The following is a 24,768-nucleotide window of genomic DNA, read 5'->3' on the forward strand; positions in this document are numbered from 1 at the left end:
ACTAGGAATTCGATGATGAAATGATGACGGGAACATCTTTGGCTATTGCTAAGATAGTGGGCGCTTTGAGTTTCACCACCAAAAAATTGCCATATTATCGTAGGCGTCATACTGGTTGGCTGGGTGGCGGACTACTTACTAAGGTTACTTACACCCCAAGACAGTAAGTATTAGGTTGCGTATTCCTGCACATATAATTTAATCCTGAGTATAGCTCACATATTTGTGAGCATAATTCTATTTGGTGAAGGTTAAGAAATACGAGATTGATGGTGCAGAGGTGCTTTATTCCAAGGTTGCCACCCCCCCTTTTCATTCACATACTCGTACACAACTCGAGATAGACTCCTCAAAGTCAAAACTTCGTAATTCACATTTCGGCAGCATGCCGTTATCGATTCATTGATCTTGCTATGAGTCGATTAAACAGCTTATGTCCCAACTCATCATGCACACAGTTGATCCAAAATACGCTCTCGAGTTCCATCTTAACCCCTTCCCATGATAACCCCCCCTGACCCCCTGGGATCAATTCGTCTAGAATATACCTCCACTTCTCAACCAACCAAGGCTCTTCGTATATATCGTATATCGACATGGCACTGACGTTAAGAACCCAAAAGACAAGTTTCCTTAGATGCGGTGATGATACCTCTATAGCTTGGCACGCGTCGCGCAGATGCGTAGCGATATAATTACGCTGCCTCGCAGGATGCTGGACAACACCCGTGTTCCTCGATGAGAGCCCACCGCCTCTGGGACTCTGAAATAAGGTAATAGTTAGAAAAGCCATGATTCCCAGACGCAGACACTCGTCGATGATGCAATTAGCATCGCCCCCTAGTTGCAAGAGATGGGATTGAATCGACTCCACTGCGCTCTTGAAAAGTGCTCCTGGTATCCGAGATCTCTGATCAGCGTGCTCGTTGACCATAATGGTAAGGTGTTTAAGATCATGACATATTACAATCAGCCGTGGATCAGTGAGACTATTGGTGAATTCGAGGTCATGAAGCTGGTGATGAGCGTCAAAAATAGGAGTCCAGGTAATTGGGGTAGAGTCGCGTAATAGGAATATGGGCACGCTTCCAGTAGCTGCCACATATGCCAGGTCCAACCTTAACAAATGTTAGACACTGTACTATTACGGAGATATTGTACGAATGAGTACTAGGTAGATACTATGAAACAACATACCGGTGCAACTCGAAGCAGAGCTCGACCTCAGACCTAAGATAGCCGTCACCGCCACAGCCATTTATAATCTGTCGCAGACCAGCTAGATGCACGCCAAGTTCCGCATAATTCCCCAACTCCGCAGCAATCGCCGCAACCATAGTTATCGTATAGATGATGGGTCCTAACGAAGAGGCATCGAGACCACTAGATAGGCTCTGGTTGAGATGGGACAAGGCCTGTTGTAAATGAAAATGTGGCGTTTTATGGGTGAGGCTTTGATATATGGAAGTAACTGCTACCACGGAATGGACAAAGGCCAGGTCACGGACGAGCCACCGGGATGTTCTCTGGTCGAGTGTTCGGAAGCTGACAAACTTGTATGCTGGGTACATGGCTCGTTTGAGGTCATTAAATGTGAAAACTATAACTCGCATCTGATTGTCAATTCACGATGGCGGATTGGGTATGCACAGATGCCATTGACAGCTGGGTACCTAGGTAGGTATAGTACTAACACTGAGATACGATGTCCGTAGCCGACAAGCCGGCCTCCGTCGCCACGTGCAAAAGCCGTGAATCTAGAAGAGGGGGGAGAACCCGCATGGGCCATTGGATAGCCGCATGGCTGCGGCTCCCGTCCGATGCTGTACTAACTTTACCTAGATCTTCGATCGCTATAGGTGGTGTATTGCTATTTCCGTGTCTGGTCTGCCGAGATCGACGAGAGCCTTCACGCTTATTTTTACCAATCATGCAATGACTGCGGATTTGTCTCCTCTCGGCAGGACTTGTCTTCCCGCTCGCGGGATCCGCTATTATGAACGAATATTGATCTGGCATCCTAACGCGATATTGATGACAAAGAAGAGTGCCTTAGGTTAGTAAGTGTTAAAGAGAGGCGCATGATTCAGCGTCGGGGAAGGAGATGACAAGAGACCAGAATGTATTCCAGTTTGGGGGTATTCGGCCGAATTAGGTCAATCTTACGTGCCTAAGATCTTCACGATCCTAGTCAGCACGTGGTGAAATACGATTAGTCCACTCCTATTGACCAGATTGATTGCCGTTTTGGGAAAAGTAGAATATGAATTTCAGGTAGGCAGCCACATAGGGTGGCTAACAGCAAATCTACAATTAGTATCTGGCATCAACGTATTGTTGCGCGGCGGCATAGATCTCCCGGGGATGGAGGTGTACGGTTTTAAGGGGATGGCATGGAGAGTATAAAAGAAAGGCACATCCAACATAATAACTACATAGGTAGCTCGATACACAACTACATACATAGGTATCAATATATACATCGTACCCAAACAAAATAACTTTCTTCTTCATCCGGAGATTTGAACTTCTAATATCCAGCAACCGGAAAAGAAAAGGACACAATATGGCTTCTATGTCACTGCAACCCTCAACCCTATCAAGCCTTGGCCTCTTCATGAAGTCAAACGTACGCATGAAGCCAATCCCACCCCCTAAGGACCTCTCCCTCCGCGGCCAGACAGCTCTGATCACAGGAGGTAACAGCGGTCTCGGCTTTGAAGCGGCCAAGCAGCTCTTGCAGCACGGGCTCTCTCGTCTTGTCATTACATCTCGAAGCGCCGAAAAGGGCAAGAAGGCTGCCGATTCTCTGCGTGCTTCGTGTCAGAACCCGGATTCCGAGATCCTTGTCTGGGAGTTGGACATGTTATCGTACGACTCGATACAGCAATTTGTGAGACGCTGCGAGTCCGAACTGCTCCCCCTGGGCAATTCGGTGAGCGGTCGCGGCCTCGATATTGCCATCCTCAATGCCGGTGTCGCTCAGGCGGTGTTCGCGATCAACCGCTCCACGGGGCATGAAGAGACCTTCCAGACAAATTACCTTTCCACGGCGCTTCTTGCCATTTTGCTACTACCTCTGCTGAAGGGGAAGGGAAAGCCGAAGGTGGGGTCAAAGCCAGGCCGTCTGAGTATTGTAGGCTCAAGCACTGGCCTCACTGCCGCCTTTGGAAACAGGAACGCGAACCCTTTGATCCCAAGCTTTGATGACCAGCATCATTGGGAAGAAATGGGTGCATTTGAGAGATACAGTGTCTCGAAGACATTGGTCATGGTGCTATTAGCACAGCTAGGAAAACAGGAGCTTGTTGACGAAGACGGCAATGGCGTGCAAGTCAACGCCTTTGAGCCGGGCTTTGTCAGGGGCACAAACTGTAAGAAATAGCCCGGACTCCTCGTATACTTTTGGAGAAGTTGCTAACAAGTTACTATCAGTGTACCGCCATGCTTCATCGACTAAGATAGCGAAGGCGATGTTTAAAGTCATGAGCGTGATAGGGGGCAGGACCCTCGAGCAGGGATCGTGGATGTATGTCCATGCTACAGCGGAGGTTGACGGGAAGAAGACGCACGGAGGCTACTTGATGGATTGGGAGTTATTTCCGTAAGCCACTCCCTCTGCTTCTCTATCTTTATGAATAAGTTAACATAATGGCTTCCAGGCTTTACTCGTTTTTTTACACCGACGAAGGGAAGGTGGTAATGGAAAGACTTTGGGAGGAAACGCTGACGGAGTTGGAGTTTGCTGGTGTACGGGGTATTTTGGCATCAACGGGGTGCAAGACATGAAAACCGCTTTGGTTGCTTTGCGCTGTTGTGACTGTACTTTCCTGTTTACCAAGTTTTTTTTCCATGTTCTTCTTTACTGCATGTAGATATCCTCATAGATAGTGTTCACATACCTGCTTACATAGATCTAGACTTTTCTCCTGAGTCTTAGGATCCTCAAAGACCTTCTTGCCATTGTGAGTATTGCTCACGTTCGGGATGATATTTTTAGATATACAGATCTAACCTTAGGGAGGTAGGTTAACTAGTAGGTAATGAGGGGCATAGAAATATGGAGGGGCCTTAAAAATCACGTCCAGGGCTGTCAGCTTTGTGGCCTGGAGGTACTGGAATTTAGGTGCTCCAGCGTATCAGTGTGCTATTAGGATACCCCTGGGGTTGGTCATTTAGGGCAATAAGTTTTTGCTGCAGCGATTAGTCCCGCTGTAAATAGATGCTTGGTAACTAACTGTCATCTTTCAACCAACAATAAAATATAACTTCCAAGGTTGACTCATTTTAATCAAGATCAATAAACTCTTCTTTTCCTATTTGTTTAATGAAACGTTCCAGCTTAAATCCTTTCTTCACACTGAATTAACTTATGAACATATATAATGTTCAATGCCAACCAAGGTTACTACATACATGTATACACGCCTGATATACAGAACCTTCACATGGCTGATTCATCCACATTCGGGTGTATTTGTGAGCCCATGTTTGAAGATCTCGGAAATCTCAAGCTGTCACCACACCACTAAATATATCTAAATGCAACTATATATCTACGAGAATGTGACGGAGGCCATCCCATTGAGACGACCGACATGTAGCCTATCTGATAGGTAAACTACGAACCATCGGCAATCTGTTCGGTAGTCCATTCATCGCGACCATGACGGAGATTTTGATTATCGTATGCATAGCTTACTTCAACTTTCAACCCAGTCCGTCGTGGATCTTCTCATCGTGCGCTCACCAAGCGGCGATCGTGCTTACTATGTAGGTACTGACTACCAACATGTGCAAACAAGCAATGGAGGCATCGTGGAAGCATGGAGTTCAAGGCAACACCACACACACCAGCCCATACTTCAGAGTCCTCAAGGCAGTATTCCAATCCCCGGTTGAGGGGCGGACGTTGTATCCGATCCTTTCTGAGCTCTGAAGCTTATATGCTGCCAATGGGACAGTTCGTATCCTGTGCGACCAACAACTATAAAGAATACACACCCATCCGTAGCATTGGGGTTTTATAGAATGTTGTGGCTCCCAAGGGAGTTTCTCAAGGCAATACGTAACGACAAGAAACTCGGGGAAATCACTAGCATAGGAGTTGGAATATCTTCATCATCTAACATGGCCATCGAAAAGAACCTCGGCAGCCCCCCTCCCAAGGGCGTCTTCGCAACTGCAAAGCAGTCATGGGGCGATCTTTTCCGCTGGAAGCAGAGGGTCCTCGTCACGAACGAGCTCGGCGAATCCCACACGGAATGGCAGGCTCCCGAGAAACTCCAAAATCCCCTCTCGCTCTTTATGCAGTTAAACGCCAAGCAATGGGCTTATTTTCTCGTGGGGTTCTTCGCTTGGACGGCTGATGCCTTCGACTTCCATGCTCTGTCGATCCAGACCGTCAAGTTGTCGGCATACTTCGAACGCAGCAAAACGGAGATCAGCACGGCGATTACCTTGACGCTGCTTCTGCGATCTGTCGGGGCCGCTGCCTTCGGTCTGCTTGGTGACCGGTTTGGCCGGAAATGGCCCATGGTTTCGAATTTGGTAGTTCTTGGTAGGTGTTGGATCATACTAAATCTTTTGACCAAGACTGATTCTTTGAAAAAGGTCTATTACAGATTGCCACGATATACAGTGCCACATTCCAACAGTTTCTAGCTGTCCGATCCTTGTTCGGTATATTTATGGGCGGCGTGTATGGTAACGCTGTCGCGATGGCTCTCGAGAACTGCCCGTATGCCCTTCCTAGTATCCCCACATACTTGTACCGATGTTAATATGTACTTAATCGGCAGTGTCAACGCGCGTGGTCTCATGAGCGGTATTCTACAGCAGGGTTATTCTTTAGGATACGTTCTTGCGGCCTGTGCCAACTTGGGAGTCGGCGGTGCTCCAGAGACCTGGAAAACAGTCTTCTGGATTGCCGCTGGGTTCTCGATCGGCATCGGTTTAATCCGTTGCTTCTTCCCAGAATCGAAGCAGTTCAAAGCTGCCAAGGCGGCTGGCCACCACATCTCGGCAGGCGACTTTTGGAGGGAAACCAAGTCAATGCTGGCCCAGGAGTGGCGCGTGTGCATATACTGCATCATCCTGATGACCTGGTTCACGTACTACGCACACGCGAGCCAGGACAGCTACACCACGTTTCTGCTGGAGTCGAAAGAGCTCCCCAACGATGCTGCTACCCGCGCCAGTATCCTCATGAACACGGGGGCCTGTGTTGGTGGAGTTATAGTGGGCCATCTCTCCCAGTTCGTCGGTCGTCGTCGGGCCATCATCGGCGCTGCCCTGATTAGCGGCTGTATAATTCCCGCCTGGATTCTCCCCGGAACCGAAGCAAGCCTCTCTGCGTCCGGATTCGCAATTCAGTTCTGCATCCAGGGCGCCTGGGGCGTGATCCCCATCCACCTCAACGAACTATCCCCGCCCGCTTATCGGTCTACCTTCCCGGGCATCGTGTACCAGATAGGAAACATGGTATCTGCGCCGGCCGCGCAAATCGTCAACGCCATTGCTGAAGGCAACTTCGCCGTCGGCAAGGACGGGAAATTGGTCGATGCGTACGGCCCAACTATGGGGATCTTCCTTGCCATTCTGGTAGTCGGCATTATGGCAATCATTGCCGTGGGCCCGGAGAAGCGTGGCCGGTCTTTTGAACATGCTGGGCCTGCTGGTGCTAATATTCAGGTCGAATCGGAGAATAGTATCAAGGATTCCGAGCTGTTTGATTCTAAGGGGCATACTGCATTAGAACTCGAGACAAAAAGACGGGAAATTTGATTCTCTTCCTGCTCTACCTTGGCATTGGGTAGGCAGGTATGAAAGTCGTTATCAGCTCGAGTTCATTAAGAATCCTAAATTGGGCCTCTTGATGGACAAGCCGCCCTCTTCGTTAACGGAGGATAACGCTGTGTGCTGTCAATAAAGGGGCAAATCTTATGCCTTCCATGGGGGAGATAGCTTTGCCCTTTCCCTGCTTATGATGACGCATAACCCTACTCACTTCTACCAACAACCACAACAGATTCACCTAACCTAGGAATCTCAAGATCTTTGACCTTGACTTCAACAATACTCCACCTTTTGCACGAATATTTTTCCTCGTGTCATCATGGTATTGATAATTGGGCAGCATTGTATCATATTTATTGGTGTAGCAGCTTAGGGGTCTTGCATCCATAGTATTAATAGCAAGGCTGATCAGCCATCCCGAGGAATTTACCATCTAACGACCCTACCCCCTGCACCCAAATCAACACCGAAGTTAACTTGATTTCAAATGTTCTTTAACCTGGTTTTGTCTGGTAGATACCTATAAATATGACAAGTAACTCCCTAGTTCACGTCTCTATTTTAGAAGCAATAGAAAAGACGTGCCTTTGCGATCACATTATCCTCATCACGAGTTTCATTGTCTCTGGCAACATTGAAGTGATTTTCGAATTGCTTCACGCAAGGCCCAGGCTAACACAGACGGACGCGTTAGGAACGCTATCCCCAAGACCACATCCATCGATGCCGATTCCAGCGCCAGTCTAGCTCAAGCTACCCAGCGCCACGCGAGGGGGCCGTGTCAGCTACACCTGCCCCAAACGCTAACGCTGGCGCTGGCGCCGGCGCCGGCACATCGACACCGAACCCCTGCGCCATATCCTTCAGGCCATTCTTCCGAGTGGAGAAGGGCGCCATCGCTGCTCATCTTCGGATGTGACAACTTTACCGATTACCATGGGATTTGAAGAGCGATGTAGGGAGTTAGGTGTTCGGATCTCGTTGGGAAAGAAGGAGAGAGGAGAGAGGAGAGAGGAGGATGAACAAAACTGAAGAGACAAAAATGGAACGAAAAGGGGAGGAGTAAAAAGGGGGGTGGTCTAGTCTCGTCGGATGAGGGGCTGCTAAGTAAGTCCCTCAGATGGCGTCTAGCTTTCTGCGTCTGTTACGATAATGAATATGCGCCAATGATTATTACCCCAGACCCAACAATACAAATTTGGCAAAGCCCTTTCTTGCATCAAAGATCCACGGATGCGTCTTCCGTTTCGATCCCATGTTATTATATAATATCGTAGGGATAATAGTTGATTGCCCTGATCTGGGGGCAGCTAGGTTACGTAGGTGTCGCTGTTACCGATTGGTGGCAACATACCTACCTATGTAGGTACTCATGCGGCTTACTCCGCAGACAAGTTCGAGAAGGACTGTCCTTGTAGTATGGATGCGACCTTGTCCGAGTTTCTGCCCTGCATCTTGATACCCCATTGGTGAAGGTGTCATCTTGCCAACGTTGCGCGATTGCTGTTTTTCGACGTTGGGTCATGTTAGTAAGTTCCCAGAGAGTGAAAAAAAAATCAAGAGTTGGCGTGCAGCAGGCAGGGTCGCACGTATGATGATGGTGTGCTGGTGAGCCCTATGAGAAGCATGTGCTAAGTACCTAGGGTAGGGTAGGGTAGGAGGCAGGTATGTAGATAGCTGAACTACATAGAAAGAGGCAATCCAATCGTCCATTTTCTTTTTCCTTACCGAGATTTTTCGGTCTTTGCTTTTTAAAAATTAACATTAATAACGCGATTATTTGCCCGTAGGTATGCATGTACTCGGCACCCGGCTGTCTAAAACGATGGAGGTAAGGGGTACTAGGTATTCAGGGGAGAGATATCGAGCGATCTACTGTAGTGTCGACCAATGTTCATTATGGAATGGTACGATGTTATCTGGGTATACCTAGGTGTAATCCTAGGTAGGTAGTATTAAGTAAAACAGCTTGTTTGATAATGACTACGAGTAGTTATAAATCATCAACATACCTATGTACTACTAGGTAGGTACCTACTACCTAGTAGCGTTGCTTACCTACATATGTACCTACATGTAAGAGAGATGCTATCTACTGTAGGTACAATACCGAAATACCTGCCTAGCTAACCTACCGACTAGGTCCGACCTACTTAATAGGCTCAAGGCTAGTATGGATGTAGTGTAGACAAGCAACTCTAACTGATTGCAGTTAATCGAGTCGAAATCATTGTTCAATGATTGTTGGAGTGAAAAGTGGAGTTTGTGGAGTTTACCTTATCTTGCCATATCTTGAGCTGAAAAGTTGAGCTGCCTAATTGGATGACTACAACTCTCTTTCTTTCTACTTTCTGCTTCTGCATCTGCTTGGCCTAACCTGTTTTATATACATGTGGGCATGCCATTCACATGCCTTGGCAACACGGTATGTTCGCATGGCCAAGTTTCCCTCCATGTACCTACATACATAGTACATACATGTGGTTACTAATATAGGTAAAACCATACGATTGGAATTAGGATCTAGCTACATATCTAAGCCATTAGAAGCTACAATGTTTGTAGGGATAGGAGGGGCATCAGAAGCTGAGAACCGACACATCGTGGGAAAATGAACCAATCAAGTTACGAACCGCTCACACTTCGGGACATTGCTAAGAATGAAAGACCCCGGACGCCCTGTAACTAACTGATAACCCCCCTAGCCTTCCCCCCACAACTAACCTGCCTTCATAGTAACCTACTACGCAGTAGTAGGTTAGGGGGTTTCTGGGTTGTCTAAGTCTTCGATATCCCTGATGGCTCAGGAGAGACGACATGCAATGGGGATTCGTCGAGGTTGAATCTTAATATCTGCCTCCCAAATTAGTAGGTAAGTAAATAAGTATCTCCTTATACTAGTATCGAATCCATACAATGCCCAGCAATGGCATATCCAGCCGCTCCGTGAGCATCTCATTTTACTCGAATCTCTTCCACGAAAACAAACAACGAACGAAAAACAAGTCAGAGTCAGAGTCGCAATAAGCAATGCCAGACGCCACGAGCTCATTAATTGTCGGAATTTAAATGATAGATATTAATGTTGCCCCCCTCCTCTCCGAGACTTCTCAACCACGCGTGCTGGACTATCGATTCCTTTCCCATTCATTCTAATTTGCGGGCGTCACTTGTTTCGGACTCGCACTCCTTGCTAGGTACTAGGTACTAGGAAATAAATGATAGACACTTGGGCGTATTGACGCAAGTCTAGGATAGTTCATAGGATAGCTTGGGCTTTTCGGTCCGCTACCTAGTAGCTAGACTTTCTTGGTCCCCTTTTCTCGTCTCTTCTGTTTTGTGGAGGCTCTCTCATCATTGAAGCTACTACATCTTTTACGACGATCCAAACAACTAGCCAGGCCCGCTGTCAAAAACACTCATCACCAACTACTACTTACTGGCTTGGCTGCGCTGCACTCTTGGACGTTTATTTGTTCTTGTTTTGAAGGCAATTTATGCCATGCGCGGCTATCACAAACCCATAGAAGTCTGCTAACCAAAGCGTCACCTATCTTTCAACTCTACATGGTGTCGGCCCCAGATCTCTCCGAAGATCTCCAGTGCAGTCGGAGGAATTCGTAGCATTAGTTTTAAATAGCACATCCCGATCACGCCAAATCAATCGTAGTCGCTTCTGGCAGATACTTGGCGTTCCTAGATCGAAAACCCAGCTCACCTGGCCTGCCATGTCTGGACGCAGCGCATACGTGAGAAAGAAGATCACCGAGCAAAGACCTGGTGGGCGGCATGTAGGAAGCGGTCATTCTGAGCTTGATGCTGAGTCAATCAGCGAATCGGTACTCCCGCAAAGTACCGGGTATGGCACTACCAATGCGCGACTCCTCAAGTTTTACGAAACGGCGCGGGAGGCGGAATTGAACAGCTATCGTCCCCCCATCATAAATCTCGGTAATAACAGCAGTGGAAGCCAGAGTGGTGGAAGTGAATCCGGCAAGCGGGAGGGGGGAAGTAATGCATCTCAGCAAGGGCCTATGCCCGACTACGCATATGCCAGAGCGCGGAAGCCTGTATTAAGAACGGAGGATGTGTCGGGTATCGAAAGGTCTGGTTTTCGAAGTGCGATGGACAAGAAGAGCGACGAGTTCCGCAAAGGCATCACGAAAGCCTTCTCATTTGGGGCCAAGAAGAAGAAGGGACTCGATGTAGGATTCAGACCCGATTCATCCGCCACAGTCAGGGGCCACCGTGATATGGATTCCTTTGACATGCACGAAGGACCCGGGACACCTGCCCAGCACCCGTCACACCTCGTATGGGATCCAGAATATCAGCAGATGCTTTCGCCGCCGCCGTCAGCTAAACTCCCACCGATCCCTCCACAATCGAATGCACCACCCATTAAACGCTGGATTGGTGCCGGGAGACCTGTGCAACGATGGAACAAGCTACGAAAGGATCCCGAGTTATGGGATCCCAATGGGGATGTGCTAGTGTTCCTTGGCCGCAAAGGACAGGTCCCGCGACTAAACCCTTCTTTCCGTCTTTCGTCTCATATCATCGAGACAACCGAATCTCGTTTCCTTCTCACCCTCCTCCGTGAAGGGTCCACTGAGGATGAATACGATCCGCGGGTTCAAATGCCCCCGTCGCCCATCGGCGCACCCCCGATGCTTCGGCCACATGGTGTGCACCAGCAGCTAGGATATATAGGACGGAATGGCCAGCCCACCCCGCCAGTTTCGGAAGATACCAATCTCGCGGATGCGGATGGACAGATCTCATATGAGATGTACTTTCCCACTCCGCCTAACTTGAGCAGACTCGAAGCGCATCGGCACGCGATCACGACGCGCAACGTATTTGCGCTCTTGTACCATGCTTCTCTCGTCGGCCTATCCCTTTTCCAGGCGTTGTCCGACTTGCTAACCCGTCTTACGGCGTACATGCCCTCCGACGCAGATAACCTCGGCACCATCCTCAACTATCTGTCTGGGCGCGGCATCGACGACTCTCGGAACGATCCGGAAACCGCCGTGTCCATGCTGGCGTGGTCTGAGTCCGCGGAAGTGCGGTGGGAGGAAGGATGGAACGAGGCGTTTGTGCATTGCGCCGGGATGTACTCTCGGTTGGAAGCCTGCGCGGACTTCAAGAACATCACGCCCATCACGCGCGCGCTTTTGGAGCGTGCGTATCTGGAAACCCAGCTGCGCGTGCAAGCTGCCGAAGAGCGCCTTGCCGAGTTCTCTTGCGGAGATATCTGGCCGACGTCAGGTCCTGGCGCGCGAGGCCCTGCACGAGATGCTGCTGAGCGCTTGCGCCAGTTTTTCGTCAATTATCATACTACGGTACACGGCGATTGGCCCCCTCCTCTCGATGCGAATACGCGGACGGCGGATGGCGAAGATATATGGCTCACAAGGACAATGGCAAGACAAATGCAGAAGGAATTTGGCGCGCTCTACGACTACCTCGTCAACCGCGACATCGTGTGGGATGAATCCGAAACCCGTAGCAGTCGCAAGTGGATGATGGTGTCCGAGAGTGGCAACAAGTCCTTCGACCCGGATACCCCTGAGCTCCCGCTCACGGATATGCTGATTGAGTTTGACAACCGAATGCGATTCCCTCATATCCCGCATCCGTACCCTCTGGTCCCCGAATCCATTCCCCCGATCTCACCGCCTACCTCTGGCTCGAATCGCGAAAAGTTGCGGAAGGACAAAAACAGCAACGCGAAACAAAACGGCGAGAGGCGCGCGCAGCTCGCATACACGGAAGCGACTAACATATACATACTCGGATCTGACTTCACCCAGTCCGACCTAATCGAGAGCTTTGTGAAATTCGAAAAAGCGGACCAAGTTGGCATCGTGGACCCCTTCGTCGCGCGCCGGGGGCGGTGGGTGCTTATCTACGGAATCCTGCAGACCCTCGCCAGCGTCTCCGTCGACTCGCCCAACATCCGGTACAAGGACAACGTGGCGTACCACATGTCACCCTGCTTCAACGGCGCCAAGGCTCCCCCGTGGAAGGGGGCGTCCGGCCCCGTGGCCGAGGCCCGCCACGAGCTTTCTCACTGCTGGACCGTGCCGCGCACCTGGCAGCAGCAGGCCGGCAGCAACAACAGCGGTGGTGACAGCGGCGGCGACTCCGACGCGGATGTCTCCGTCACGTCGAGGTCAAGGTCGCGCGGCGGCAGCATCTCAGACCCTGTCCTCCGCATGATGCGCGCGCAGGCCCGCATGTTCCCGCGCCCGCCCGGGACGCCCGCCACGACGAGGTCTAATAAGACGGACGGCTGGTACACGGCGCGCAGCGTGCAGTCCAGCATCGTCGGTGACAATACTGGCGCTGGCGGTGGTAGTGGTGGTGGTGGGTTGGCGGCGCCGCCCACGCCGACGATCTGGGGCGGTTCCTCGGCAAGGAGTGTCGTGAGTTCGTACTCGGAGGACGCGGGATCGATTGCAAGGCCGCATTCTTCGGCACGGTATTACCAACAAAACCAGCACCAGAACCAGCATCAAAGCCACCACCAAAACCAAAATCACGGATACGGCAGCGTAAACAGCAGCGTCCACCACCACCAACCAAAAAGCTACGCCCCCTCCCGCGGCGCGCGCAGCGAGCGCAGCTATGCCACCTTCGGCCCCGGCCCCGGCAGCGTTACCGGCAGCGTCAAGGCCGACGACAATAACAATAAGTGGCCCGAGCCCCACGGCGCCCTCGGAAAGCGAAGGATGAAGAATCCGAAGCACCTGGACTTGCATCTGGACGTGTCGCGGTTCGATGACTATGGGGATGGGGGAGGTAGTGGGGGCGGGGGGTATAGCCCAACGAGCGTGGATGGGAGTAGGAGTGGTGGTAATGGTGATCGTGGAGGGGGGAGCGGTGGTAGTGGTGGGGGAGGGCCAATACTGAGCCCGAATAGCTCGGATGGGTTGGGGCCTGTGATTAGGGACTTCGATGAGCTGGAGTCGGTTGTCGAGGAAAGTCTGTAGGTTAGGCTAGGTTGGGAGAGGAGAGGAGTTGGTGGGGATGTGTGCTTGTTAGCAGCTCGAGTTTTTTGTTCAATGTAGTTCGATATACCAACCTACCTTTTAGGCAAAAAAAGACTTGGGGTCTGGGACGAGTTTACTGTTATATGGATATTTTATATGGATATGTTATATGTCTGGCCTGGTCTGGTGGTGGAGGGGGGGAAGAGGCCAAACTAACTATGTAGGAGTATTAGAGGAAAAGGGGGGAGTTAGTTAGGTACCTAACCTAAGTACTTTCTTGATCTTTACGGTACCTACCTACCCCATTTGAATTAATGATGTGTGGACGATGTCGACGATGTGAGTGTTTGACTTGCACTACCTACCTGCTTCATCATAGTTGGTTATACCTAGGTCTGTTACGGTGGTTGAAGAGTTATAGATCTATTAGCCTTGCGGTCATATCCAGTACCTAACAGTTGAGAAAAGAATTTCCATAGGAGACGCTGCCTCAATGCCTCAATGCTAGGCTTGCCATGAAGCAGGTTTAGAATGCCTTTTACCGCCCCGAAGATGATGCGCCTGAGGGAGAAAAGGGCCGGACGTCATGTTCGAGGAATTTCTGGCCTATTAACTATTAGGTAGGCACTTATTAGGGTTATTTCATGATATAGTTACAGATACCTACCTATATTTATTACTCTATGGTTCGAAAATGATTATTATATACCTGGGTAGGTAGTGGCATGTAATGTAAGCCGAGCCGCATGAGCCGCACGACCCCTGCGATCTTTTATAGAACAATGATCAACTCTATGTCGTGAATAGGATACCGAGAGCAGAGACTTTAGCCCGATCCTAAAAATATGAAATAGGTATCTCAGGAGCTATGTTATTTATAACGTGAAAATTCGTCTTTGCATGAAGTGTTTTTTGAAGTGATTCTCCTAAATTTAGGTAAATACCCTACTCATCCTTTTACTTATATAGATAGGCTAGGTAGATACCACTTACATTCCGCAATGCGTGTTTTGATTCCACCATAAAAATCTTTCTTGTCCGTACCTACCTATCGAACACACAATACCTAGTAGACGATACCTACACAGGGTTGAGTTCCGTCCAGCATCATGTTGACCCTTAAGAACCTGCTTCTTCTACTGGGCCTTGCTGGACAGTTGGTAGCCGACGAAGACTGCCCACCATGTGACTGTCCTTGTCTAAGCTCGACTACGTTGCAAACCTCCATGAAACCCACAACTGCTACGGCGATACAGAATACACAGCAGCCTCCCGGAACAGAAAGGGCTTCAGCTACCCAGCCAAGTCAAACAGGTGGCCCTCCCGGAACACAAGATGACGACGACAAGGACCACGGCGGCGTCGGTACCGGTATCGGTGTAATCCCAGTCCCATTCCCCGGCTTTGGCAACTTACCTCCTGGTGGCGGTGGTAATAACAACAACAACAACAACAACAACAACAATAATAATAATAATAACGACAACGATAAGAACAACAATCACAAAAATAACAATGATGACAAGAACAGCGATGATAAGAACAACAATGACAATGACAAGGATAACGACAAAAATAACGACAAGAACAATGATGACAAGAAGAACACTCAAGATCCATCGCCAACTGAGACGAAGACAGGCTCCTCCAAGGCATCCTCCTCCGAGACAACCTCTTCCAAGCCAGCCTCTTCTACGCCAGCCTCTTCCATGCCAGCCTCTTCCAAAATAACCTCTTCCAAGACAACCTCTTCAAGCGGCAGCTGTACCATCACAGCAATCGTCATGGTTACCGAGTCGTACAGTCTGAAGACAGGTGGCAGCTGGACCACATTCCTGAATACCAAGACACCCAAGTGAGGATGATGATGTCCAGCCTCTGAAAGTCCTACCGTCTAATAGCAGAACAGCAATGCACCAAACTCTTGTCAAGTGACATTCGCTACCACGTCCACCACCGTGACGCCCTCCAAACTCCCAGTCCTTACGGATAGGGGTCACAAGATTCAAGGCTATCCCGAGCCCACTTTTGTTCCCGTGGGGACGATGATTCAGAACTGGCGTGAGTACCTAGCTTTACTTACCTTTCTCCTTATAATGCTGCTATTGAGCACCTACGATATCTACCTTAAAAAGTACCAGTTCACGCCTTACCTGTATTTTATATGAGCGGCGTGTTTGGGGGAAGGTGGTCAAGGGAAAGCACAGAGAGCGCATAGCTAACCCATCGCACAGTCCTAGAGCAGTTCAAAAAGGCGGGGCTCGAAGAGAGCGTCTCCGGCAACACTTCAGCACCCGCAACGTCAGCCAAGCGGTCTAGCAAAACGGGCACCAATACTTCAAGCACCGTTGCATCATCCACCGCGCGCAAGCTCAGCACGAGCAAGCCTAGCGCGACAAGTGCGAAGAAGCCCCAGCCCACGACGAGCAAAACCGTCTCCAAGCCCGAGGGAACCGCCAAGCCGGCCGAGCCCAAGAAGGGCACCTGCAGCGTAGAGGTCTGGGAGGCGTCGCACGGGCCCCGGGACGGCGTCAACGCGACGGCGACAGTCCGCGACGCCGCCGGCAAGACGCTGCGCGTCGAGGACACGGGGGGTTTCCGCACGGAGTGGGGAGCCAAGCTGACCGCGGCGGCGAGGGACACGAAGCTGCGGGCGGACCTCGTCGTCACCTTTACGCGGGACCTCGCGCCCGGCGCCAAGACGCAGGATTGCCGGGATACCGACGGCAGCGGCAGCGGCAGCAGCAGCGGCAGCGACGTGGCCGTTTCGGTCGGCAAGAGCTGCTCCCCGTCGCAGTGGCGGTACTGGGTCGTGAAGCTGCAGTACGGGGCCAAGACGTGGGATAACCTCGCCCGCAAGGAGAAGGAGCCGTGGAATTGCGAGGGGGATAGGGAGTGGAGTGGAAGCGCGCCGCAGCGGAAGTTTACTTGTCGGTTTGAGTGCTAGTTGGTAGGTAGAGTAGACCGTGACAATACGCTAAGTAGTAAACATTGAAGATACCTACTACTAATAGTAAGTTACCTATTCTCGTATATGACTATAATCAAGTTTATGAGCCACGACATACCTCGGTATGTGCATATTACCCTGTTCGTTCACTGTACTACATAGTTCGATGTTACCTTTAGTGTTGTATGTGCCTTAGTGCCTTGAATTTCGAGCATACATACCTCATCCTGCAGGTCTTGGCGTTCCCTAGGTACATGTACCTACATACAAATGCTAGGGTGTGTTCACTGTGTTGATGTATACTACCTAGTACCTAGTACCGTAGACCTGGATATTACATGGTACAGGCTTCAGCTTTTTCTCTGTCACTCACTCACTCTCTCACTCTCTCTCCACGACCCTTACGTTGACGGTTGGTTGGTCAGGTTCCCTTTCAGCCTTCGATTATTCCCTTAGGTATCCTTCTCCATCCTCACCTCTCATCTCTCATCTCTCATCTCTCACCCGTCACTTCTCACCTCTCTCACCTCTTACCTTTCACTTAACTACATCTCTACACTCAATTCCTACCTCCTCACCACCATCTACATAACTTACATATCCCGTCACCTTCTCACTGACTATATTCCTCCTCTTGCATATAATTACCAGCCATTGATACACAGCTCCTCTTTCATTATCCAACCATATATATGCCAAGCAATTTTGCCAAATAAAATTTCCCGAGGGCAGTGAGGAGGGGATCTCCAACCATCCGCAAAGATGTTTTTCGCCATCTTCTTTACGTTTTGGCGCTTCATGCAGATCATCACATTGGTAAGTCCAGAAAAAAAAACCCAAAAAAACACACCATCCCCACCACCTTGTCTGCTCTACTCCTACTACTTACCTACATACATACCAACTTTGCTTTACACCTTAACCCCTCGACTCGAATGCCACCCGCACAAGAACACCCAATCGCCTAAGCGCAACTATCATCCCCAACTAACCAAAGACGCCTTCCAACAGATCCCCACGATGGGCATGCTCGCCTACTTCGTGAACGGGTACGTGCAGCTGAACCAGCTAACGCCGAACTACATCCTCGTCCTCTTCATCGTCTCCGTGATCGCGCTCGCCTGGTCCATCTACACGCTCTTCAGCTACCACCGGTCCTCCTCCAACGCGACCTTCGTCGCCGTCCTCGACCTGCTCTTCGTCGGCGCCTTCATCGGCGCCGTGTACTCGCTGCGCATGATCGCCGCCGCCGACTGCACCTCCATCTCGCGCGGCGACCCCTACGACGTCAGCTTCGGCCCCTTCGGCAGCGCCTCGCTCACCAACTGGGACGCGAATGTCGACAAGACGTGCGCCATGCTCAAGGCGTCGTTCGCGTTTGGCATCATGAACTGTGTGTTCTTCTTCATGACGAGCATACTGGCTTGTTTACATGGCGACCGCCATGGTGGAGGGGCGGATCGCCCCGGCTATTATCGTGAGACGCACCATCATCGACATGGTCACCGCAGCAGTCGCAGCCCGCACAGTAGTCGGCATAGCACGCACTCGCATCGGAGGGTGTATGTCTAGAGGAGTTGCGTGGGAGCAGGAAGGAGTATATCAATGGCAATGGAAAACAAAACAAAACAAAACAGCGTGTGGTGGCGTGGTTTGAGTTGCATTCTCTTAAGAGCTTGAATTGGTTGAGGGCCGCATCAATCCAGACACCAGGCAACGACATGTCTTCAGCCACGAAACCCCCGAACCGGAGAACGCGGTGGCCAGCCCCAATTGGTCGTGTATTCGGCGGCCAAGACTTCGTTGTTCTTAATATCTGTGTTTGGGCATCACGACGTTTGGAGTAACGTATAAACTAAAGAGAGAGAAAGAGAGAGAGAGAGCCTCTTGAGTTTGGTTGTGTTTTTGTATGTGTGATGATGGGCGGAAGGAAGATTACTACGACACGACCCAAGATTTTCGACGAAGAGGCGGACGTTACAAGCAGTTACTTGCAACTTTTTTCCAGTTCTGCCGAACGATTAACGAAATCCTTCGATTAGGTATATGACATTTGCAACGATTAATAATGACGTTATTCCCACGATTTCCCAAACTACCTACCTAACCTCGTACCTACCTAGGTACCTAAGTAGGTATCTATACGATTTACGAGAGCGGTGGTAATCTGGTTGTTTCGCAGATGAGTTAGTTTGTACGTGGATGAGTACGGGCTACGATGTTTTTACTTTTACGAAGGACGATGAAGTAAATGAATGGCTTGCATTGCTGCCGTCGTTTGGTTTTATAGTTCAGCTATGTACGTAGATAGAGAGTATAGCTATTTCTCAACTGAATTATAGTTACTAGAATCGCTGTTGAGGCTAATAATATGTCGTTCTCGCAGTCTTATGGCATTTGCTAGGTACATAATCCAAAAGTCACTACTATCTCATTCCCCTAACCTCACTATAACACTTTATCCATATAGTTAGATCGTGAGGCATAGCAATGCGCAGCTGAAGATAGTTACTACTAACTCTCCAAACAAGTGCGACAGAGCTCAATCGAACGTCGTACATGGCCAATGCCAAAGATCATACTCAGCAGAGGCCATCACCGGCAGGGCATGGCTCTGTCTCGGCTGAGAATTTGGTCCTTGATGCTCAAACTGGGGAAAGTAGTATTAGGTTGCGGTGACTTAATCGGCGGGATTTGCGCCTCAACACTGGGCATTGTTGATTTACGGTCAAAATACGGAGCGAGGCAGGGCCAATCACGTCCTCGTCTCATCAGTCCCCACGGTGTAGCCCCTGGCAACACCGCTTCGTCCCTCTCGAACAACTGTGCTGTCCTCATCATCCTCCGTGCCGAATTCCGTGCCCAGCCCTTGCCAGGTTCGCTGCGACCTCAGGAACTCTGCTCCAGGACTTGCCACACCGTTCACCAGCGCCACGTCTCCAGCGGCTCTCCTGACAATTGCTGCTGAGGATGCGGTTGTCTGATTCAGCGATGACAATACGTCGTTGGTTTCGGCTCCACTCCGCGGCACGCTCCGTATAGCCATCCTCATCGGGCGGCTGTTGCTAACCAGCTTGCCAGTGCGCAGGTCAAACTCGGGGGGTTCTGATTCTTCATCGTCGACACCGCCTTCGATATCATATAAGTCTGGAGCAGCGGCGCTGTCTTCTTCAACTTGGCTCTGTTTGGCGATGCTCTCTGCACTTCTTTCCTCGGCCCACGAGGTTCCCACTCCCTCAATCCCGCCCCACCACTCCCCAGTCCAGACCCTACTCTCCTCCCCTTGTAGCGCGAGCCCAAGTTCAAACGGTGTGACCACGGGCTTCCACAGCCCCTCCTGCTCAACCAGACCGCTTTCCCAGCACCCGACGACGACCCAGCCATCTATCTCCGCAAAGTTCGCAAGTTTGGCAGCGTTCAATTTACCAACCACAATCGTATAACTCTTCTTCCCGGCAGCTGCAATCTGACTTTTGAGGGTGGAGATCGTAGACATGTAGTTCTTGACGGATAGCGTGTTCACGAGAATTCCAATTATAGATGCGGTTGCAAGTCGGATGACAAGGCCATATCGCCGGCGAAGTAAACTTTGGGTGGCGCTTGGATCTAAGGGTGTAGAGTCCGTTATATACGGAGACGAGGGTGTGGAGTAAATTCGTAAAGATGCGAGACGGGAGGAAAGGGTCATGAGGAGTGACGTAGGTGGAGTGGAAATATGGAATAGATGGTATTCATTTAAATTATGAACGATCTCATCCTCACTAGGCGTAGCAGAGAAGATAATATTGCGATTCGGTATCGGTCCAGTGGGATCTCGTACAATTTCAGTCGCAATGATGGTTGTGTATCCTCTTTCTCTGAGTAATTCGCATATGGGCAAGACGTGGTCTTGGAACATGACGTCTGCCATAACAACCACTTTATCCGTCTTGTCCTGAAACTCCTTCTCGAACGATTCGGTTATGGTGTAGTAGTCAAGTTTCTGCTTCGTGAAGATATGGATTACTGGTATCCTCGAAGTTGGACTCAGACATGCGCGGCCATAATGGACGACCCCTTCGGCATTTGCGTGCTCGGCTGCTATTTCATCGACACAGCAAGCACTATAGGATGTGTCCGCTAATATGTATAACCGTTGGCTTTCTGCCGGCTTCTCCTCGTTTTCTTCCCCATCTCCTTGTAGATGCGCCGCCACACTTCTTAACTCTTTGCGAAGCGCATTAACAATCCATGGTGCATCCGGTAGCATGGCATCCGGGAACTGTAGTGCTATGTGCCTCCAGCCATTTTGTTGAATATCGGCAGCTGTTCGCGCAATCTCGTAAACTTCATATAATTCATCATCAGATCTTTTCGTTTGTTTCGTTTGAGCGATCGTGGAAGACAGGGTCGGGTCATCTATGAAGGTATATTCAGCTGGTGTAGAGAGTACTGGAGGTGCGCTGAGATCGGACGCCATGTGAAAAAGGGAAATGGAAAAGAGTATAACTGTAAATTTCAAATTGTTTAAAACGTCATGAGGTAAAATATTCTCTTTTTTTTTCCCTCGAATAGGTACATAGTACACGATGTATGAACTAATGGAGGGGTACCTAACCTGGGCACGTATAGTGGTGGAGGGGTAACTAGTAGAATTACCTAATATGCAAAAGGTAAAGTTCACCAATCACTAATGGTGTAATATCCATTGTATTGGAAATAAGCTCACATGCAAATAGTTCAATGTTACACATGCATACCAAGGTATAGGAACCTTATATTGAATGCCGGTATTGCTATGTATGTGCATGTATAGCCGCATAATACAAACATCGATGCATCTATACCTAAGAAGCCAACACCATGCAGCCTCGCTATGAGACGGGATATATCATCAAGCGTCAAAATAGTATATATCTAGCCCCATATGCTTCATCTGATCTCCGCAATATACATCCTCGTGAAATCTACACAAAATATTAGCTCCTCCTACAATAAGTCTATCCTGAGATCAATGTCCCCCACCCCCCTCTCTTGGAAAAGCGGCTTACCTAGCAGCTCAGAGTTTTACCTTCCCAGCACTCAGTCTATCCCAATCACTCTTCTCGAACGGAACGTACGTCCCATTCTTAAGCCAGAGCAATTTGTCACTGCCAACTAGCGAAGGGTCCACGCCTTGGACTCGGAGTTCGTGCTTCTGTTGTTTGTTCGTGCCGGTAACTGCCGATGTGATGCCCTCACCAATCCTTAGGAAAATCGGCACGGCGTACTTTGGAAGTTTACTCCTGGTAAACTCGGCCAGAGATTTTAGTAGCGCATCGTCAGGACCACCCTCTCGAAGCAGAAGCGCGGCGCACCCCGCCCTACCGTCGTGATTCGGTAACTGCACGCCGTACACATTGGCTTCCTGCACAGCCGGGTGTAGGGAAATCGCCTCGCTGACCTCAGTGGTAGCTACATTTTCACCCTTCCAACGGAACGTGTCGCCGATGCGGTCGTGGAAATACATGCGTCCCTCATGATCCCAGCTGACTAAGTCGCCCGATCGAAAGTACCCATCACCCTTTTTAAACACGTCGCGGATGATCTTACTCTCCGTTGCCGCACTGTTATTATAATACCCCTGGAATTCCTTCTGCATGTCTGCCGTTGATAGTGTAAACAGTAGCTCACCTACGCTACCGGATTTGACCTGTCGACAGAGCCCAGTCTTCGGGTCGCGCCATGGCGTGTCGGTCTCGAGATCTAGTTCCACGATAGCAGTTTTCCACTTGGCGATTGCCGAGTACAAGAAACCAACACGACCAATGGCACCACTCGCGAACTCGTTTCGGGTATGGTTCCACGTAGCTAATGTGCCTTCTGTCGACCCATAGAATTCGGCGATGCTCTCGACGCCAAATCGTTCTCTAAACTTATCCCAGATGTCCGGCCTCAGACCATTACCAAACGCGAGGCGGACTTTGTGTTTCTTATCCAAATTCTCTCCCGTGACTGGATCAATCTGGGGCGGTGCCGCTAGTAAGTATCGGCATGTCTCGCCGACGTACTGGATCATAGTTGCGTTGTGCTGACGAGCTTCCTTCCAGAAAGTCTTCGTCGAGAACTTTTTGCCAACAGCAAAAGTGCAGCCTGCTTCCAAACAGTGGGACATTCCCATGATAGTAGCCGAGCTGTGGTAAAGGGGCATACACTACGTACAACTCATTAGATTGCTTTGACGGGTATATTTCTGGGCAAGGAAAGAATTTACCGTATAGAATATGTCGGACGGTTTAGTCCCTAGCCAGCCGGTGACAAACAAGCCGGCCAACGTCAGCTTGCTCCATGAAACAATGGCGGCTTTTGGCAACCCTGTTGTGCCGGACGTATAAATGAGAATACCTATATCCCTGCCCAGTTGTCCACTGCGGAGGGAATCTGGTGGCCGCACTGGTTCAGTCGCCAATACCTCGGCGACCAACTCATCCGTCAGTAGCTCGATTCGTAGGTCTCCTAACTTCTCGCGGACTGCATCGTTCACATTTGCAGCAACTTCTGGGTCAACTAGCAACAGCACTGATTGTGCGGTAGTAACACAGTGGATCAAAGCTTGGTCGGTCAAGTTGTAGTTGATGAAGGCAGGTTTAGCCCCAATAGACCACAGGCCATAGCAAATAAACAGAAAGTGGTCCGAATTTTGAAAATCCACGGCGACGACATCTTTAGGCTTGATACTAAATTTAGTCTTGAACCAATTTCCGTACTTAAGCGCTATCTCGTAGACCTGGGCAAAAGTCCACGCCTTGTCCTCGAAGAGAATGAACGTCCGATCCTTGGATGACTTATTCGTCGCTGCTTGCTCTAACACGTAAAACGTACTGCAGCGATCTTGTCGCTCGCGACGGATATTACGGTAGAAAGCTGGGACGGTGCCTCGCAGCAGAGTTAGGTCGTACGAGAATCCCGTCCTGGCACTAAGATAGGAAAGTCCGGCAGCGGCGGCTGGCAAAGCCACAGCCAAAGGAACTGATGTGTATTAGTAATAGGGGAGAGGAGGATGGTTCGGTCAGGGGCCGATCTGAACCAAATCGCATTCCATCACAAGGACACAAAAAAAAACTTACTGGGCATTGTTGTCAACTCACTCACGTAGTTAATTTCGTCCAACGATAAGTTTGTAGATATAGGTGGAATTCATGGAATGATAAGATGAGCCAAGATTAGACGGCACCTCACAAGCTACCTTGATAAAGAGGTTACTAGATAGCGGGAGTAGCAGGAATAGCAAGAAGCATCATATAATTGGTATATATACGGTTCTACAGCTATCAGGTAATCAACGGAAAGTCAAGCAAGAACAGAACAGCAACATTCAAGTTTGCTATAGAATCTGTTCTGGACGAGTGAGTCCAAAGAGCAATGAGAAAGGAATGGTTAACTAGTAGATGGCTAATTCAATCAAAGATGAAGGCAGAGATGAAGGAGAGGGTGAAACGAGAGAAAACATTGAAGAATTTGAATTTGAAATAACAAGATATGCTTTAACTATCTCCCAAGAACGATATGATGATGGTTACCTAGGTTAAGTACGTAGTAGGTTAGAATAGTCGGTGGGCCAAGTGGAGTGGACTTCACTTTTTTTAGAATCAATTTAAGATTGATGGGTTGATGACATTAGAGGAAGGTAACTAATAGGCATCTTGGACCCCTTGCGCATACCCTACAGTTAAGCCTTAGTATAAGTAGTTAAGGACTACGTGTAGCCTGTAGGTATCTTACTTACCCTAGGTAACTATGTGACTGCCATTATGGTAGTTCAATAGTAGTACATACAGGTATACCCCTCGTCGGCTTTTTGATGCGTCGACGAACCTCGGCTTGCAACGTTGACTTTAAAGTTTAGACAAACTTAAATCGGAGCCTAAAAAGATTAATAATAATTTGCACATCCTGATAAGTGAATACCTATACACTACAGTATGTACTAATAAGGTAAAGCATTTATACATAACTTGGAACCTAGTAGCGTTGCTATGTACCCATGTACTCGATTAATCC

The 24,768-nt window shown here is 49.5% G+C and overlaps 9 protein-coding genes across 9 annotated transcripts; 6 read left to right on the forward strand and 3 right to left on the reverse strand.

The window, feature by feature from the left end:
• Nucleotides 1-203: 203 nt before the first annotated feature.
• Nucleotides 204-2,211, reverse strand: GGS25DRAFT_506900 (uncharacterized protein). The gene is made up of 3 exons (XM_049262351.1): nt 1,695-2,211; nt 1,198-1,600; nt 204-1,118 (listed from the first exon to the last, which is right to left on the reverse strand). Exons 1-3 carry the CDS (start codon nt 2,017-2,019, stop codon nt 392-394), a joined length of 1,455 nt encoding a protein of 484 aa, XP_049113000.1. The 5' UTR covers nt 2,020-2,211; the 3' UTR covers nt 204-391.
• Nucleotides 2,212-2,413: 202 nt separating this feature from the next.
• On the forward strand, nt 2,414-3,488 carry GGS25DRAFT_506901 (uncharacterized protein). The gene has a single exon (XM_049262352.1). It carries the CDS (start codon nt 2,567-2,569, stop codon nt 3,383-3,385), a length of 819 nt encoding a protein of 272 aa, XP_049113001.1. The 5' UTR covers nt 2,414-2,566; the 3' UTR covers nt 3,386-3,488.
• On the forward strand, nt 3,489-3,925 carry GGS25DRAFT_506903 (uncharacterized protein). The gene is made up of 2 exons (XM_049262353.1): nt 3,489-3,604; nt 3,663-3,925. Exons 1-2 carry the CDS (start codon nt 3,528-3,530, stop codon nt 3,787-3,789), a joined length of 204 nt encoding a protein of 67 aa, XP_049113002.1. The 5' UTR covers nt 3,489-3,527; the 3' UTR covers nt 3,790-3,925.
• A 1,205-nt stretch (nt 3,926-5,130) lies between these two features.
• On the forward strand, nt 5,131-7,745 carry GGS25DRAFT_525382 (carboxylic acid transport protein; the record flags this gene model as incomplete). Its single annotated transcript, XM_049264766.1, has 4 exons — nt 5,131-5,560; nt 5,614-5,740; nt 5,802-6,728; nt 7,493-7,745. The coding sequence occupies 4 exons, from the start codon at nt 5,131-5,133 to the stop codon at nt 7,743-7,745; spliced, it is 1,737 nt and encodes a 578-aa protein (XP_049113003.1).
• A 2,348-nt stretch (nt 7,746-10,093) lies between these two features.
• Nucleotides 10,094-14,184, forward strand: GGS25DRAFT_448113 (uncharacterized protein). The gene has a single exon (XM_049258802.1). It carries the CDS (start codon nt 10,527-10,529, stop codon nt 13,797-13,799), a length of 3,273 nt encoding a protein of 1,090 aa, XP_049113004.1. The 5' UTR covers nt 10,094-10,526; the 3' UTR covers nt 13,800-14,184.
• A 724-nt stretch (nt 14,185-14,908) lies between these two features.
• Nucleotides 14,909-16,831, forward strand: GGS25DRAFT_534600 (uncharacterized protein; the record flags this gene model as incomplete). The annotated part of the gene is made up of 3 exons (XM_049265792.1): nt 14,909-15,654; nt 15,709-15,860; nt 16,034-16,831. The coding sequence occupies 3 exons, from the start codon at nt 14,909-14,911 to the stop codon at nt 16,744-16,746; spliced, it is 1,611 nt and encodes a 536-aa protein (XP_049113005.1). The 3' UTR covers nt 16,747-16,831.
• A 680-nt stretch (nt 16,832-17,511) lies between these two features.
• On the forward strand, nt 17,512-18,321 carry GGS25DRAFT_525385 (uncharacterized protein; the record flags this gene model as incomplete). Its single annotated transcript, XM_049264767.1, has 2 exons — nt 17,512-17,565; nt 17,701-18,321. 2 exons carry the CDS (start codon nt 17,512-17,514, stop codon nt 18,319-18,321), a joined length of 675 nt encoding a protein of 224 aa, XP_049113006.1.
• A 793-nt stretch (nt 18,322-19,114) lies between these two features.
• On the reverse strand, nt 19,115-21,314 carry GGS25DRAFT_506913 (diphthamide biosynthesis protein). Its single transcript, XM_049262354.1, has one exon. It carries the CDS (start codon nt 21,206-21,208, stop codon nt 19,505-19,507), a length of 1,704 nt encoding a protein of 567 aa, XP_049113007.1. The 5' UTR covers nt 21,209-21,314; the 3' UTR covers nt 19,115-19,504.
• Nucleotides 21,315-21,402: 88 nt separating this feature from the next.
• Nucleotides 21,403-24,583, reverse strand: GGS25DRAFT_506919 (acetyl-CoA synthetase-like protein). The gene is made up of 5 exons (XM_049262355.1): nt 24,494-24,583; nt 23,835-24,430; nt 22,982-23,736; nt 21,780-22,921; nt 21,403-21,695 (listed from the first exon to the last, which is right to left on the reverse strand). Exons 2-4 carry the CDS (start codon nt 23,839-23,841, stop codon nt 21,788-21,790), a joined length of 1,896 nt encoding a protein of 631 aa, XP_049113008.1. The 5' UTR covers nt 23,842-24,430; nt 24,494-24,583; the 3' UTR covers nt 21,403-21,695; nt 21,780-21,787.
• Between the last annotated feature and the right edge of the window lie 185 nt (nt 24,584-24,768).

The sequence above is a fragment of the Hypoxylon fragiforme genome (assembly GCF_022984875.1).
Source record: "Hypoxylon fragiforme strain CBS 206.31 chromosome Unknown GGS25scaffold_9, whole genome shotgun sequence".
NCBI lineage: Eukaryota > Fungi > Ascomycota > Sordariomycetes > Xylariales > Hypoxylaceae > Hypoxylon > Hypoxylon fragiforme.

What these genes read in the sequence shown, in the direction of transcription:
- GGS25DRAFT_506900 (XM_049262351.1), bottom strand. Translation starts at nt 2,019, where the DNA reads ATGCCAGATCAATATTCGTTCATAATAGCGGATCCCGCGAGCGGGAAG. An exon ending in TACGGACATCGTATCTCAGT is followed by an intron (nt 1,601 to 1,694) that starts GTTAGTACTATA and finishes TGCGAGTTATAG; the next exon opens with TTTTCACATTTAATGACCTC. An exon ending in CTCTGCTTCGAGTTGCACCG is followed by an intron (nt 1,119 to 1,197) that starts GTATGTTGTTTC and finishes ACATTTGTTAAG; the next exon opens with GTTGGACCTGGCATATGTGG.
- GGS25DRAFT_506901 (XM_049262352.1), top strand. Translation starts at nt 2,567, where the DNA reads ATGGCTTCTATGTCACTGCAACCCTCAACCCTATCAAGCCTTGGCCTC.
- GGS25DRAFT_506903 (XM_049262353.1), top strand. Translation starts at nt 3,528, where the DNA reads ATGTATGTCCATGCTACAGCGGAGGTTGACGGGAAGAAGACGCACGGA. An exon ending in ATGGATTGGGAGTTATTTCC is followed by an intron (nt 3,605 to 3,662) that starts GTAAGCCACTCC and finishes AATGGCTTCCAG; the next exon opens with GCTTTACTCGTTTTTTTACA.
- GGS25DRAFT_448113 (XM_049258802.1), top strand. Translation starts at nt 10,527, where the DNA reads ATGTCTGGACGCAGCGCATACGTGAGAAAGAAGATCACCGAGCAAAGA.
- GGS25DRAFT_506913 (XM_049262354.1), bottom strand. Translation starts at nt 21,208, where the DNA reads ATGGCGTCCGATCTCAGCGCACCTCCAGTACTCTCTACACCAGCTGAA.
- GGS25DRAFT_506919 (XM_049262355.1), bottom strand. An exon ending in CGTCCGACATATTCTATACG is followed by an intron (nt 22,922 to 22,981) that starts GTAAATTCTTTC and finishes AGTTGTACGTAG; the next exon opens with TGTATGCCCCTTTACCACAG.